This window comes from Zootermopsis nevadensis, unplaced genomic scaffold (genome assembly GCF_977971745.1).
Source record: "Zootermopsis nevadensis isolate Lab colony 2312 unplaced genomic scaffold, Znev_1.0 Znev_ptg000016l, whole genome shotgun sequence".
NCBI lineage: Eukaryota > Metazoa > Arthropoda > Insecta > Blattodea > Termopsidae > Zootermopsis > Zootermopsis nevadensis.
This window is the reverse complement of record NW_028259148.1, coordinates 7,292,297-7,309,613: the sequence shown is the minus strand read 5'-3', so window position 1 is coordinate 7,309,613 and position 17,317 is coordinate 7,292,297. Positions and strand designations below refer to the sequence as shown.

General features: G+C 37.7%; 1 protein-coding gene across 2 annotated transcripts; it reads left to right on the top strand.

Moving 5' to 3' along the window:
- The first annotated feature begins 88 nt into the window (after positions 1–88).
- ath (ATP-dependent RNA helicase DHX33) lies at positions 89–15,178 on the top strand. Of its 2 annotated transcripts, none has more exons than XM_022080107.2 (13): positions 89–489; positions 1,304–1,436; positions 2,715–2,880; positions 3,166–3,299; positions 3,879–4,063; positions 5,573–5,648; positions 5,865–6,058; positions 6,622–6,751; positions 7,114–7,245; positions 8,069–8,223; positions 9,679–9,850; positions 10,444–10,644; positions 12,192–15,178. In XM_022080107.2, exons 1-13 carry the CDS (start codon positions 293–295, stop codon positions 12,387–12,389), a joined length of 2,073 nt encoding a protein of 690 aa, XP_021935799.1. In that variant the 5' UTR covers positions 89–292; the 3' UTR covers positions 12,390–15,178. The 2 variants fall into 2 exon arrangements, with proteins under 2 accessions (XP_021935799.1, XP_087205667.1); XM_087349541.1 differs by having other exon boundaries at positions 327–489; positions 1,315–1,436.
- Positions 15,179–17,317: the final 2,139 nt, after the last annotated feature.

Genomic DNA, 17,317 nt, shown 5'->3' with positions numbered 1-17,317 from the left:
TTCCATTTCTTTGCTTTTGAATATCACATACACAGTTTTTTTAAAATCTATACTTTTAAACGTAAGTGAAGTATTTGATGATGACTCAAAGGAAAATGTAGATGGAAACAGAGTTACGTAAAGCTAATAGGGACGTGAAACAATGTTGTCGAACTGGACGGTCATCATCTGTGATTATGCGTAACAAAATACGCAAGGATGCACGCGCAACGTTTTGATGTGTTAACGTGAAGGTAGAGAGAAGTGAGGTTATATTGCGTAAAGGGGTTTTTAGTATTATTTTGGAATTAAAATGGATTCCAAATATAATTTCGTGGTAGGAAAGATGTTTTCTAAATTTCCAACGAAGAAATCTACAACTTTTGTAAACTTCAGTAGTAGTCCAAAGAAACCAAGACTTGACCAAGGACCAACTAAAGTTACACAGCCTGGACCGGGAACATTACTTCAACATAGAAAATTCCTTCCTGTATATGGTGTACGAAACAGGTACGTGAAGTTTTTAGTGTTGGGATGGTAGTTTGATAGAGTGTCCGGCTCGGGTTCGATTCCCGACAAAGCCATTGACTTCTCGTCGTACCACTCTACCAGATCGGCTATGGAATGCACGTTGCTTCATATGTAGTGGGTTGCAGTGGCGTTTTCATCGGGGTTAAAGCGCCGCAGCGTGCAGCTGATTACTCACCCATACCTGGCATGAAAGTTTAGAATAAGTGGCCGCCCTATCAGTTTGTACACCTTCATTCCACAGTACTGTTGTTATATCTTAATATTAACGTACTAACTTGGGTATGTGGGAGTACCGACTTTATGTTGTTTCACTGCCTAATGTTTTGAATATTGAGTAATGTTTCTTTGTATCCTCTGATTTAGGAAGAAGGTACATTATTCCTGTGGTCAGCCAGTTGTGCATTTGCTTAGGTTCTTCTGTTATTGTGTTGATGAATTTTATAATATAACTGTGGGTATCTGGGAATGCCTTAACCAATAACTTGGTATCTGATTGCTTCCAAGACACTTCCAGTTGTGAGTGTTGACAAGGATAAAGAGGTTTTTTTGTAGTTTTTATAGGCATCCCATTCATCCTAATGTTGTTCAATAAAAATGTTTGTAGAATACTAATCTGACAAACACCTAGGTAACAGTTTGTTTAAGATGTGTGATGTAAAAAATAAGCAATATCATAATTTTAGCACAGTAAGAAATACTCACAAAAACAGGCTCTCTTGCTAGTTTTCTGATTAAGGAGACACAGGCTATCAAAATAACATGTACAGTATACACATAGGTTACTTATTTACAGACTCATTTCAGAGATTCTGAAACATCCCACAGTAATTATTATTGGAGAGACTGGCAGTGGTAAGACAACGCAGATTCCACAATTTATGCATGAGGTACGACTGGCTAGAGATGGGATTATTGGTATCACTCAGGTGAGTATGCTTATCTACATTTTGAGGAACTGATAATATTGCATGTTATAAGCTTTTGATAAAGAAATTTACTACCATAATGCCTGAAACCACTAATTCACTTTTGTTTCAAATTGATTTTATTGCTCTGCCATATCATCTTCAAGTCTGCATATGTTCCTTTATCAGTCATATTTGCAATTGCTGTGTCATAGCCAGTCTTGCTGTCCTACAACACCATATGCTGGCATGCACTGATATTCATAATGATGCATTGCACTCTGGGTTCACAAGGCAAAGTAAATTTACTTTTCTGTTACGTGTCAGTTTGCTGAAATGTCTCCTACTGGGAGGCTTTGTAAACAGAAGCACTGAAAATGTTTCTCTTCTCAGAATATAAACTCTGGCTTTTAAGAAACAGTATTCTTAGAGTTTGCATACTGACTTACATCAACCTGAGAAAGCAAAAGATTGTATTACAGCATCATGTTGTAGAATAAACTTATATGTTAATTATTACCATCTTTACACAGTACAGTGTCCTTGAGGGGGGGGGGGGGGGGGTTGCATAACAATGATGATAATTAACATGTGAGTTCTGAGATAATGTACAGGAGTGTTCATAAGTTCTGGCTCAGTTTTAATGCTATGATTACTTTTCTTTTATTTCATGGAATAAATAATAGAAATGTCTGAAAGAAATGCATGTTATTCAAATGCAATGTAAATTAAGCTGCATATATAAAGAATTGTCATTTGAGATGTTTGTATTACAGGTACATTAATTCATTCTTAATAATCTGTTCTTATTTCAATTTTCTACCTTAAAAATATAACTTCGTTAATTAAATTCTGCATTTTGTCACTGACAGTTGAAACTGGCGAAGACAGTAGAAGCCAGCAGTGTGCCTGGAATTTAAATAATGACAATTAAAGGTTAAAAAATTGGCTGTGAGGTTATAGATTGGATTTATATGGCTGAGGGTAGAATCCAGTGGTGGACGGTTATGAACATGGTAATGAATTTCGTAGAGAACAGGGAATTTCTTGACCAGCTGAGTGACTATTTGCTGAGCAGATTTAGTTATTTATTTGTTGGGGTTTCTGGTGATTCAAGAAGACCAAAACAATTACCTTGATGATTAGATTTGTTAATTGATTCATTATTGTAGTTCTTGTCATCTGCCTGTCTGGCAAGCATGCATGCAGGCAAGTTTATGTTGGCTCATTCTGTTATTCACACTTAACCAGAATTGTTTTGATTGTACCTTATATGATTTTGTAAATTCTATTCTTCAGCCACGGCGTGTAGCCGCCATAACTCTGGCTCAGCGTGTATCACAAGAAATGAATTCTGATCTAGGAGCTACTGTGGGTTACTCCGTGAGGTTTGAAGATGTTACATCAGAACGCACAAAATTAAAATACCTAACTGATGGCATGTTACTTCGAGAAGCAATGTTAGGTGAGATTCTCTTTGTTTTTAATTTTAGTTCAAAACATTAAAGATTTGTAGTATGAAGCTAAGATTGATAAACATATGTAATCAGTTAATTACAGGCATGTCACTGCTTTGTGTATGTCTGTAAGTCTGTATTAGATCAGACTTCACTATAAATTCCCATGAACAAGCAGATTTGTAAAGTGGTGAGGTATATATCTTGAATTCAGTGGTTACGAGGTTGTCCTGACTGAGGTTTATAGTGTTTTAACAGGTTGTTTTACAGCGGTTTTTTTTTGTCTTTTCCAGATGTATTATTAATGTCATACAGCATAATTGTGTTAGATGAAGCTCATGAGAGGACCGTGCATACAGATGTGTTGTTCGGAATTGTGAAGCAGGCACAAGCACTTAGAAAAGAGAAACATCTGAAGCCCTTGAAGGTCAGAGAGTAGATCTTTGTTTGTTTGTATGTGTATATAAATGTAAAAGATAAAGAATCTTGGTTTTCACTCTTGGGGTTAGGTGGCCTGTTACAGGAATGATAACGTAATCATTCTCCTTTCTTTTAGGTGATCATAAGTTTATACTTCCTCTGAGATGAAATTTTATAATTTTGCAGGGTTTATATCAGAGCCCATTTTTCAAATATTCATATTTTGTCTACAACCAAAGTTTTAGGCTTTGATGGTGGTTTGTTGATAATTTGGTTTTGCTTGATGATGAAAAGCTGGTTTATCATCATTTCAAAGAAGTTTACTGTCATAATCTTGAAGGTAAAGTGACTAACACCATACCTAGCAGTGTTGTTTATAGTTGTGAGTAATGAGGGAATCTTATGTTGTGATTGGAAGGTGTGTAGCCAAATGGGAGTGAATTTTTAATTTAAAAGGTCGTTATCTTCATTAGGTCATATAGCTACTCTTTTAACTGCTCCTGCCATTCATCGTGGAATGAAATCAAAAAAAAATATTCCATTTTATGGGTGTATGGAAAAGAAATTTTCTCAATTTTTTTTTCAGATTGTAGTAATGTCTGCTACAATGGATGTTGATCACTTCAGTGATTATTTTGGCAATGCTCGTATATTATATTTGGAGGGAAGGCAGCATCCAATCCAAGTTTTTCATGCGGTACAGACTCAGGATGACTACGTTTTCAGCTGTTTGGTCACGATATTTCAGATACATCGGGATGCACCAGCGAAGTATGTGCATGATGAACTCATAGTGTCTGCCTTTTATATCATTACATTGGATGCTGTTTATATTTAGAAGTGTCTATTGTCACAAGGAGAGAGAATGTCTGCTGTTACATGTTACTGGAACTGAAAACATTGACCACTTATCTCAAGCTTCTAGTCTCTGCATTGCAAATTCAGAAATGTTTTAGTCTGACAGTAGCAGTAAAACTGGTGCATGCATAGCAGTAACTGTAACATAAGATGTGGTAAGTAGCAAGAGGATGGAGAAAAATACATAATGAGGAATTTTATTTTTTCATAATTTGTTCTCTTTGCCAGATATTATTAGAGTGACTGAATCAAGGAAGCTGAAACAGGCAAGACATGCAGCATTCAGGGGGATGGTGAGAAATGCATACAAAATTTTAGTCAGAAAACCTGAAGGAAAGAAACTACTGGGGAGGATAATGTTATTGTTTTCTTTAAGATAAAGAGATAGCATGTGAGGGTGTGCAGTGGATTGAACTGGCTGAGGGTAATGGATTGTTTGGTTCCATAAAAGATGGGGTATTTCTTGGCCAGGTGAAAAACTATAAGCTTTACAAGGAGGCCTTTGCTTTATGAATTGAGTGAGTTGAAATTGTCATAGCATTCACTAAGAAGAACAGAACAATACAGGACATCAGAATAATCAATGGTTTGGCCAAAGTGCTCACTTTTTACCTCCAGAATATGAAGTGGTTGCAATACTGCTGAGTTGAAGTCAGTTTGAGCTTCTTTTTATGATTTTGTATCTTATACTAGGTTATGTAACATTGAGTGAAAATTGTTAGTTGATTGTTGAAAGGCCTTATGTGTGAGGCAAGCAGTGTGATCTATTTGTTAGGTATTATCCTTTGAATCACATGGAAGAACTGAGGGAATTTACTGAATTTTCTCAGTTGTACTCTGAAGGTGGAGATGAGCCGGAATAGCTCAGTCAGTATAGTGACTAGCTACGGGCTGGACGACCGGGGTTCGATCCCCGACGGGGGCAGAGGATTTTTCCTCTAGCCTCTGCATCCAGACTGGCTCTGGGGCCCACCCAGCCTCCTCTACAATGGGTACCAGGGTCCTTTCCCAGGGGTAAAGCTGGCCGGGGCGTGATGCTGACCACTCACCCCCATCTAGTGCTGAGGTCAAGGAAGAGAGGAGCTATACCTCCACTCCCCCCAAGAGCCTACATGGCGTATAGTGGGACAAACTTTACTTTACTTTACTTTTTACTCTGAAGGTGGAGACAATACATTACTCCAAAATGTTGGTAACTGCTACAAGACTGTGTGGTGTTACAACCCAGAAGACCACAAGACCCACTAAAATCTCACTTAGGATAGACAGTCCTTGGCCATGATTTGAATTAGGTTATCTCCTATTGTGACACTTATGGCCATGTTAACCTGCTTAGTGTGGGTATTATTCTCTTATTCTGTGTAGAAACTATGTGTCACTGCTTTTGATATTTAGCTAATGAAAGTGTTGTTTTTTTTTCAGCCATGACATATTAGTGTTTTTAACTGGTCAAGAAGAAATTGAAGCTATGGCACATAGCATTAGACTTATAGCAAAGGTGAGTTTCATTTAAGGATATTTGAAAATCAAGTGAAAGCTTTTAACTCCTTGGGGAAGTTTTGTCAATTCATGTCGGGCAAGAAAGTGTATTTATTAATTACTGGTAAATTTAAATATTTCTTAATGCTTTGTTTTTAAATAAACTGTATGGAACTTTTCATTATTTACTGAATATTTTGAGAAGTGTTTATGTGACAGTATATTTTATCTGTAGGATCTGGAGGGCACTTACCCCTGTCTGAAAGTGTACCCTTTATATTCATCTCTGCCATCTCATCAGCAATTGGATGTGTTCAGATCCACTCCTCAGGGAGCGAGAAAAGTTGTTCTTAGTACAAACATTGCTGAGACTTCAGTTACAATTAGCGGAATCAAGTACGTCATTGACAGTGGCATGGTTAAGGTTAGGTAAGTAGCACTTGAAGAATTGATAAAAAAAATTCTTTGTAGTAATACTCAAAACATTCATCACTATATTCATAAAACCTGTCATGAGACCATACCCAAAGCCAGCTGAATGTAACTTATATCTTTACAATTAATATCTCTCAAGGTTAGTTTCAATATTATTGTCTCATCTGTGCATTCAAAGTAGTCTCTTCCAGCAAAAATTTTGAATGTATGTCACAGGCCCTGTCCATCTCTACCTTGGATGTACCTCACTGGTGAAATATGTTTTACCAGTGATGTAATAATTCATTTGTTATCCTGCATTGTAATTCAAATTTAGCAGGTTTCAAAAAATATTATTTTAAGTTCTTTGCGCATAATTTCTGAAAGAAAGAGATCTTTTGGAAGACCCAGGCATAGATGGAAGGATAACATGAAGTGGGTCTTGAAGCAGCAGGGTTGGAGGTGAACTGGATGTAACTCGCTCAGGATAAGTTGAACAGTTATCAGCTTTTCAAGATGGATTCTACTTTAAGGAGTTATTTATTCTGTTTGTAATGTGATGCACTGTTTATCATCAGAACCCATCATCCAGGAACTGGGCTAGACATATTAAAAGTCCAAAGGATATCACAGGCTCAGGCATGGCAACGGGCAGGAAGAGCTGGCAGAGAGTCATCTGGCTTCTGTTACCGAGTTTATACACGGCAGGTATGAGGCTTCCATTTGAAACTGCAAGTTAGTTCAGTGTATATGTTGTCACAGTTGAAGATGAATATTTAGGAGATTACCTGATTTGAATCTTGGCTGAAGCACTGGCTAGCCTGAAAGATGGTTTCCTTGATTTTCTCAAGTCTCCTCTGGAAATTACCATGCTACAACAAAGCACAGTATGTTATTTAGCAAGATCTTATGATAATTGCCTGATTCCAGGAAATGCCTGCCTAAATGGAGAAATACATGATCTTTTAGTTGTATAGTAAATTGACACAACTTTAAAGAAGGGATAAGGAGATGTTAACATTATATAAGATACAGTTTACTTTTATTGAAGGATGTGCATATATTTTCAGGAATTTAATACAATGTTGAAAAATTCCATCCCAGAAATTCAGAGATGTAACTTAACAAATGTTGTACTACAGCTCCTTGCTCTTAAGATTGACACATTAACGTTTGACTTCATGGATATGCCACCAAGAGAGGTAAGTTTTTCTATAGTTATTTAGTGCAAAAAATAAGAGATTTGAAATAGAAAATAACTGGAAGAAGAAATAAGCCGACAAAAAGAGCAAGTAAACATACATGCTTCTGTAAGACTTGAGGTTCTCACAGCGGTGAGTATGAAGATTTCCGTCTTCTGGGTTGTTGCGCTGTGTAGTCTGGTCGATGTTAACCAACGTTTCAGAGGTCATACTGCCTCCGTCATCAGAGCGATGAGTATGAAGATTTCTGTCTTCTGGGTTGTTGCGCTGTGTAGTCTGGTCGATGTTAACCAACGTTTCAGAGGTCATACTGCCTCCGTCATCAGGGCGATGAGTATGAAGATTTCTGTCTTCTGGGTTGTTACGCTGTGTGGTCTGGTAGATGTTTACCAACGTTTCAGAGGTCATACTGCCTCCGTCATCTGGGTGATTGAGTATGAAGCTTTCTGTCTTCTGGGTTGTTGCGCTGTGTAGTCTGGTCGATGTTAACCAACGTTTCAGAGGTCATACTGCCTCCATCATCAGCGCCCCATAGCGGAGGCAGTATGACCTCTGAACCGTTGGTAAACATCGACCAGACTACACAGCGCAACAACCCAGAAGACAGAAATCTTCATCACTCTGACGACGGAGGCAGTATGACCTCTGAAATGTTGGTTAACATCGACCAGACTACACAGCGCAACAACCCAGAAGATGGAAATCTTCATACATGCATCTGTTTGATGTAGCATACTGTAATGAAGTTATACTACTTCTTTATGCATATACAAGTTCTTTGTGAATATCAGTTTCTTCATACTGTGATTTATATACTTTTTAGTCTGTGAATGGTGCACTATGGCAGTTGAAGCAACTTGGAGCTATTGATACTGCAGAAGGCACTAAGCTGACGAAATTGGGACACCGAATGGCTCTGCTTCCACTTGACCCACGCTTTAGCAAGATTTTGCTCTCAGCTGAAGTTTATGGTTGCTTGTAAGTAAGATAAAAATAACAACTTATAGCACTATTTACCTTATTCCTTTCTGTTAATGAACATTAACATTGAAAACAGTCATCACTGAATTTTGTTATTAGACCTGTTTTTCAACTAGTACTACCCATTTCACGTTTAGTTTCTTTAATATACGTTTTAATGGAGATATATGAACTTATATATCTTAAATGAGATTGAGGTTCTCAGGCGCTGAAGATGTTATTGTTCTGGGTTGTGATGCCGTGTGGACTCATAGGTAGATACCAGTGTTTTGGAGAAACATATTGAACTTGCAGTCTCTGATGTTGAACCTGAGCTTTCATCTTGAAATACATCCTAAAGCTGTTAAACTGTTTACAGTAAAACCCCACTAATTCTGACTATTAGGTGACGGAGGTGTCTGAATTAGTGAAAAGCCCAAATTACAGAACATAATTATGTGTAAATATATCAAGTCATACATGAAAAAGGCGAATTATAATTATAGAAGGTCTGAATTAATGAAGTTTTACTGTAAATTATTTTATAAAATTAATCTGTGGTCAAAATACAAAGTGCATACATGTAAAAAAGCAGAAATATTAATTTTAAAGAACAGTTTATTTAGAAGTTATGCTACACTACATACAACTTGTTAACACAGAACACTTTCATCTTTCTTCTGAAATAATTTTTACTATAGTTATTTGAGCTAAAAGTATTAATAACTCATAAAATTTGTGTAGCACACCTTTTGTTTAAATGTCTACATGGTTTACTTTTGTGCTCCTAATGTTAGTGGCAAAATTTAGGGAACAGTTTGTAAAGTTTGATGTCCTGCTTAGTATGTTTTATGTTCTCCAAAACATTGTTACCACTTACAAGTCCACATGGCATTGCAGCTCAGAAGACCATCAGCATCTTCATTGCCATGATAACCTATCTTATATTCTTACAATTTTTTGTAACTTCTTCCCCAACATCTCTATTGTATGCTTTCCTTTTGTTTATTTTCCAAACACAAGTTCACATTTTACTGTATCATTTAAAAATTTGTTTTGTAATTTTGCCATTTAAACAGAAAGAAAATATGGTGTGGTAAGAACTTGTTTTGGTCACATGTATTTTTCCTTTGTGGCCATGTAACCCATCAATCACTGAAAGAAACTAACAACTCCATGATATACCATACGCTTATGTACACATAGATGTTCTGTCGTCTTGTATGCTATTTTACACTGCTTCATACCATATAATAGTCATGTTATTTTAGGAAAGGTTACTCTGATACTCTTAACCCTTTGTTTGTTACAGGAATAAGGAAAATAAGAGCATAACAAATTGATCAACCCCATAGTATGAACCCTTTCTTAAACAGTTGTTATTCAAGTGTTCAAAACTTCTTTGAAGCATGAATACCAAAAATTCATCACTATCATTACACAGTCTAAATTGATTTCTGGTTGTGATTTCAGAGAGGAAATTCTAAGTATAGTGGCCTTGTTGTCAAGTGAATCGGTGTTTATCATACCTCCCAGCAAACGTGAGCAGGCAGTAGTGGCTCATGGAAAGTTTGTTTCATCATCAGGCGATCACATTACTCTGCTCAATATATATAGAAGTTTCAGCACTGTTACTCAGAAGAAGGTATGTACAGAGTCCAGATAATTAATATTAGCTCTGAAATATGTAAATTATCATCCATATTTTATTGCATGCTGTGCTTAAGGCAGCATGTGAATTACAGGGTTTCATAAATGGCAATATACTGTTCTGTTGCTGCATGGTGGTAAGTCTTGGAAATAGAAAATAGATTGATTTTGCATAAAAATTGCATATGGTCTCCTAGTGATAAAACAGCAGTCAATGTAGGTTTCTTAGCAACCAGACCAGAGAGAAGCTGGCTCGGGAGACAGAAGGATTTTATACAGCATCCATAATGACCCCATCTGTTTTGTTAAAAACAAAATAGTATATACAAAGGTATATTTATTTTACAAAATTTAAACATTGTAGTTTCATCAGCACTTGTATGCATCACAAATTTTTCAGGTACTTTACCTGACCTCTAAGTTGGTGCTATCTCTCCCAACTCCAAGTTGGCACACCTCTACCCATCCTCATCACTCTTCCTCATGCTGTTCACACCCCTCATTGTAGTGCCTCCTATGTCCAGTATCTTAAGTTAGCATAGTGGAGTTTAGATAATTTGTGTATTAAGTCAGAATTAAATTTTACAGCAATGGTGTCATGAGAATTTCTTAAATGTGCGTAACCTTCAGTATGCAAGCGAAGTTCGCTCTCAGTTGGCTGAACTTTGTCAGCGATGCAAGTTGCGTATATCCTCTTGTGGCCAGAATATGGATCAAGTGAGAAAGTGTCTCGTAACTGGTTTATTCATGAACATAGCTGAACTACAGAGAGAACGGCAATATCTGACTGTAAGTTACGTTACATTGTTTCATATACTTAATATATTTGAAAGGCTGCGTGGTGTCAAATCTGCTACTGTGAGAAGGGCTTGGTTTGCTTCATTCTTTTCTTGCTTAAGAATTTTGTATATGTACATTAGGCATGCTTCTGGCTTCCTACCACATTAATGTCTGTGTCCACATAAAGAAACTAGGCGTTTTGTTACTGTGGAAGTAAATCTGAAAAGTATAACAGACCTTAGATATGAGTTAGGACGGGGTCAAAATTTTGGAAAAATATTTGTTCCACTTTACTGGCATTTAAAATCTAAATTCAAGACAACTGGAGTAGTCCGGTTGACATCCTTAGACCTTATTTAAAATCCGTTTTAATATTATACTACGTCTTCCCTCAGATTTTCCAGATAAAATGTATGTGTTTCACATTGCTTCCATGCATGTTTCATTCCCATCTTCCATGATTTCATCATCCTGAAATCTTTTATCAAGCATATACGAGGTGCGATCGGAAAGTTTAAAGACTGTGTCAATAGGGGGCGAACCGGATGTAGTACGAGCTTCTGCCGCTAGGCGGTGCGGCCTACATTCATAGCGAATCAGTGTGCCAGCCGGCATCATCGAATTAGCATTTGTTTCTTAGTTACGGGCGTTTTGGTAGTGCATTACACCGACCCTCCTGCGATTTCGGAATGGCGGATTTTCATGAACAAAGAGAGTGCATGAAATTTTGCCAAAGACTCGCCAAAACGGCTACGGAAACCTATGAAATGCTAAAGCAAGCATTTGGGGAATCCGCAATGGGTCGTGCACAAACTTTTGTGTGGCATTCACGTTTTAAAAATGGCCGAACCTCTGTCGATGATGATGTGCGTTCTGGACGACCATCTTCGAGCACAACGCCCGAAAATGTTACGAAGATTCGGCAGGCCATTCACGAAGATCGACGTCTTACCATCAACGACTTGTGCGACATTGTTGGGATAGGCTATGGGACCTGTCAGCTGATTCTAAAGGAAGAACTCCACATGCGACGCATCATAACAACGCGCCAGCGCACACCGCCCTCAAAGTTCGGCAGTTTTTGGCCTCAAACACCATGGCCATCATCCCGCACCCTCCTTATTCGCCGGATTTAGCTCCGTGTGTCTTCTTCCTCTTCCCAAAGATGAAAATTCAACTAAAGGGAAGGAGATTTGAGACGATAGAAGAGATTCAGGCAGAATCGCAGATGGTGCTTGACAGGCTGACAAAGAAAGATTTCCAGGGATGCTTCCAGGCTTGGCAGTGGCGCTGGGATTGTTGTGTTCACTCCCAGGGGAACTACTTCGAGGGTGATGGATGAATTTAATACCTGAGATAAGTGTACGGGTTTTTATAGGCGCAGTCTGGAAACTTTCCGATCGCACCTCGTAAATTATGAAAGCTCCTGCTCTGAACTTTTAAAGTGTGCATTTAGATCTGTTGGTTGTGTCTTAAAACTGTTCTGGTGACCTTCATAAAAACAAATTGGATTATATTTGTCTGAGAATATTTTCTTTCCTTGACTTGTTTACCAGGTGGAATCGCGACAGACAGTTGCCATCCACCCTTCATCGGTACTGTATGGTTCTCAACCTCATTGTGTTTTATTTACTGAAGTTGTACAGACTGGAAGATGCTATTTGAGACAGGTTACAGAGGTTGACCCTGAGTGGCTGAGTGACATTGTTCCAGAATATATGCGACATCATCGACTTTTAACTTGTGCCCGTTAGTGTTTTAAAACAAAGGTAAAGAACAGATTAAGACTTGTTGATAGAAGCTTTTGAAGTGAAAAATGCCCAAGGTCAGTTATTTTCAATGTGATGCAGGGTTTAACATTTGTTGTCATTGTTTATACAAAAGCTAGTAAATAAACCTCGGGTAGTATGTGAGATTTGAGGTTTTCATGGTAGTGAAGATGATGATGATACAGGTTTTGATGCCATGTAGACTTGTCAGTAGATGTCAGCATTTCAGAGAAACACACTGCCTCCAGTTTCAGCCCTGAAGATGCTGACTTCATGTTTCTCTGAAATGTTGACATCTGCTGACAAGTCTGCATGGTACCAATACCCTGAACATCCTAATCAAACTTGGCACAGATGAAGAAGAGTTTTAGGGAATGTATGGAAAAAGGGGATATTAATATTTCTAAGTACTGTTGCCGAAGCTTACATGGTTGACAGAATGACCAAACTACAGTTGTAGACTGATATTTCCAGGCAGTTTAAAATGTGTTAAATATAAGAGGAAAATGGATGGACAGAGCACATATGTATTTATGTATCTACTTCATAAGTACAAAGGAGGATAAAAAACCGTGTGACTAACGGAGATCATATCAATAGAGTCAGTGTAAGTATTGAGAAGTATGGAGGATACTATTAAAATAAATCTTGAAGAAATAGGATGTGAGGATGTGGACTGATCATCTGACACAGTATTGGGTTCAGTAGTTGGCTGTTGTGAATATAGTAATGAACCTTCAGTTTTCATAAACTGTGGGCTGTCCTAAGTGCAATTAGTTAGTTTTTAATTTTTTTTTAAACTCTTTGTTTAATTTTAAAATCTGTCATGCCAAGTTGTATACAAAAGTTACATCAGCCAGTTAATTATCCCATTATTGTCGGCTGTTTATTTTCTTACTGTGCCATATGTGTTTTGGCTCTGTGTTTTAACCAGATATTTAGATACACAGCCACTGATGATCTTTCCATGAAGCCAAAACATATTTGGCAGGGCATACTAAATAGACAATAATAGTAAAAGTACTGATTGATGTGACTTTTATTTTTTAATTTCTTTAAAATTTAGTGAGACCAAAGTTTTGGGGTCCGCAGTGGCCGCGCGGTCTAAGGCATAGGCCTTATGCTGCTTGGTCACGGGGACTGTGGGTTTGAATCCCACTCAAGCCATGGATGTTTTTCTGTGTTGTGCTGTCCTGTGTACAGGTAGAGGCCTTTCAATGGACCGATCCCTCATCCAAGGAGTCCTACCGAATGTCCATAATTCAAGCCAAGTAATAAAAAGTTGGGGACCTGTAAAGGGTACCGGAAAAAGTAGAAACATTGTTAAACCGGAAAAGGAAGAGAGACCAAAGTTCTTAATATATTAAAAGTATTTAACGAGCCTTAAAACTCTAATGCATGTCTGTGTTTGCTTCCAGTGGTTGTTATCTCTTGTATGATGGGTAACTCTTTCCTGGAGAAAGAAATGTACAAAAACGAAGATAAATTGAGAAATTAACTTAGATGAACAGAAAGATTATGAAGCCATTTAGAAGACATGAGACTTTAATTTCAATTCTGTGATAATGTGGATACTGTTTCTGGGTGATGGCATGTTGTATAGGTCTGGGCCTCAGCCTGGGGCCTGGGCCCAGTAGCTCAGATAACGGTTAGTTCTGGGCTTGGTTTGGGCCTGGTTCAAATGATAAGAATCAAGTGCTGTATTGAACATTACTCAGACCATTATTTTTTCCAAAGGAAAAGTTATTTGTAGCTGCACTCATCTTATGCTTGTGACAGTTGGGCTCTGAAACAAATCCTGTTGACTTATTTTCTGGGGGATTTTCATAGCTGTCCCCTGTCAGAAATAGTTCCAGGTAACACCTCACAAATCTGGCAGCCGATATCTTTTTTTACCATTTTCCAAATGTAAAAATTACCTCAGATGTTTAATTATTGGTCTTTTGAAAACATCTTCATTTCACTGTAGTCTATGGTACTGGCAATTACATAGGGGGCCACATGATAATGTGATTTGAAAATATAGAATCTTGTAAGATTTGAGGTTTTCACAGCTGTGAGTATGAAGATTTCTGTCTTCTGGGTTGTTGTGCATATTCATCGCCCTGATGACAGGCAGTATGACCTCTGAGACGTTAGTTAACATCGACCAGACTACACAGCACAACAACCCAGAAGACAAATCTTCATACTCACCGCTGTGAAAACCTCAAATCTTACACAGTCCTGGTAGGTGTTGCTGCTGTCTGGACCACTCGCCAAGGCTCCAATGCATGTGTATAAATTGATATCTTGACTGATGTATGCTTTCCAGTCACGTACCACTGACATGGGGCATAAGCCATAATGAAGTAAAATATATTGAATTTGATACTCTACATGCATAGCCATGGCTGTAAACTTTGGAACAGTGGTTGTCAACCTTTCAGGACCTGAGACCACATTCGCTCTTATCAATCTGTTGGCCACTTTCTGTTTGTTTGAGGGGGCTACAGCCAAGTGGCAGCTGGTCAGGCCGCATCTCTGCGTGGGTAGTAGTTGGTAATATTATACTTCTGCCATGAATTATCACAGAAAGAGATTTTGAACATGTTAAATATAAACATATATTTTCCATTTCTATTACATAGTTTTCTCAGTACAAGGGTAAACAACTTTTTATAGCTTTATTTTTCCTTTCACAGTTTACTATCACCCTGAATAAGAGTAAGGGATAATAGTTCTTATATCAGCTGTGTAACATTTTAGCAAATAAAAGTGATTAAATTCCTAAATATTAGAAGTTTTTATTTATTTCTAAAAACATACATGCTACAGAATTTTTGTTGTCAGATCTGGATTCAGTGGCTTAGAATCTCTAAAGGGCACCAAATATAATTCTGGAAAAAATAAGTTGACGTTTGTTGAAGTTGAACTGACTAGGTACACTGAAATTCCAAAGAATGACTTGAGTAATAAATATTACTCTTCACCCTTGTTAGGGTGATATAAAGAAGAAGGCTGAGATAGCAGGACTTTATTGCATACATTAGAGTTGAGAAAAACAGAGTTTTGAGTGGAATTTATTTAAGTATGAGATATATGAAAAACTGGAGGTAGATGTTGAAATGTGTGTTGGAGAAGTTTGGAGTGGATGAAGTTAGGTTAGGTGTCATTGGCAGGCACTCCCATGAAGTATTTCCAGAGATTGGATTTTGGTAGAGCTTCCAGACCGCAAACATGTATCTGTTACTCGTAATTCATCTATGGTAAGCTGTTACAGACAGTTCCAGGAAGGGGGGGACTTTTTTAATATGGTTGCCAGGTGAAACAATACAACAAACTTAGGCAAATAGGAAAATTAATACACCCAGTAAAAACGTTGCATTTAAAATGTGGGCCTCTCGTTTTTTAACATTCAGTATGCAATGTACTGAAAAGAATATAATGAAAAAACATGCTATATACAGATCAATTGAATGCTACTGCTGGGAAGGTAAAACGCGCTTCTTGATTAAAGTAAGCTCGTTTATCGTTTAAACCGAATCTTCTCAGCTCGCATCGTATACATCGAGAAACACTGATCCCCGACTCTTCCGGAGACTTGTTACTATTTATTCTTTGGTTGGGATGGTGGACGATGAAACAATCTTCATTTACTGATCATTAGGTTTCAAAAGCATGTGGCTTAATCGAGAAAAGGGATGACAAACCAGTTCCTTAAGAACTATTTTTTGACGTTTGAAGTACGGGAGACAAACCTAAAATAACATCAAATGATTTAGTTGTGTTTTGACTTGTATTCCAACAATGATTTTGTATTTATCGCCGTTACGTTCGTCATGTTGGTACTCTACTTAAGTGGAAAATGGCGTGTTGAGAGGGCGCGGTGTTCAAGACTTGTGTGCAAAAGTATGTTTTCTGTGGGTTCTCTTACGGTTTTCCAGTCAGAGTTCATCACCACTGACGACCTGAGATTGAAGGCCCGTTTATTGGAACATACACCCAGTGAAGACTTTGGAAGTAAGTCACATATAATACTAATTGCTACTCGTGCTATTAGTTTATACAAGGGCAGCCAACTTCGGGTTAAATGACGTACCAGGTTTGTGTGTGAACTCAGCACACCAAATAGCACAGAAGAGTATTTTTGTGTTGGCAGTCGATATGTTTACTCGGTAATGCTCGATTTAGTGCTTTAAATTTTTTTAAGAAGCTAACTTTTACTATATTTTTAACTTGAATATTTTAATGTCCTTTTGCTTTATTGTTAAATAGGAAGGCGCTAGTTTTCTGTTGCTCTGCTATCTGTTTAGCTCGCCTGTTTAACATGTCGATAATCATGATGAAATTAAGTTTTCAAATTTTTATTGGTAAACACAACAGTAGTTCATGAGATGAATGTGTCATTCTGTCCCGAGCCTTGGCCAATGAAAAGCAAACTATGGGCACTTTGATAATATTTATTTTTGAATGTCCGTACTTGCGTATGTAATAAACATTTATTCGCACTCCAAACAACACATGAACCATGTAGTCATACGTTCAGAGGTCAGTGCTATGTGTTAAACCGACTGAAAGTTAAAGAATTTAATTTGGGACCATGAGTTCACCACACGCGAACGCCACAGACTGAAGACTCGTCCCATCCTGCCGTGACTGTTGTGTTAGTTTTTTTAATAGTCCTTTTTGCCATTTATTATGGACCTGTTACAATGGGACCTTAACCGATTTCCCTGATTTAAAAGCTCTGCTTCAAGGTCATAACCAAGCCATACTTTGCCTCCAGGTAACTTATCTCCGTCTCGTTCGTGCATTAGGCTCTGTGGTTTTGGGGCATTCTGTTACAATTTAGAAGAGACAGGGCGAGCGGAGTGACAGAGGTCTCCATAGGCCGAAATTTTAGAATTTGTATTTTATTAATGATATGTCAA

Bases quoted from the DNA above. Each gene is read 5' to 3' on its own strand.
- ath (XM_022080107.2), top strand. From the start codon at position 293: ATGGATTCCAAATATAATTTCGTGGTAGGAAAGATGTTTTCTAAATTT. The intron at 3,300-3,878 runs GTCAGAGAGTAG...TTTTTTTTTCAG, and splicing joins AACATCTGAAGCCCTTGAAG to ATTGTAGTAATGTCTGCTAC. The intron at 6,059-6,621 runs GTAAGTAGCACT...GTTTATCATCAG, and splicing joins AGTGGCATGGTTAAGGTTAG to AACCCATCATCCAGGAACTG.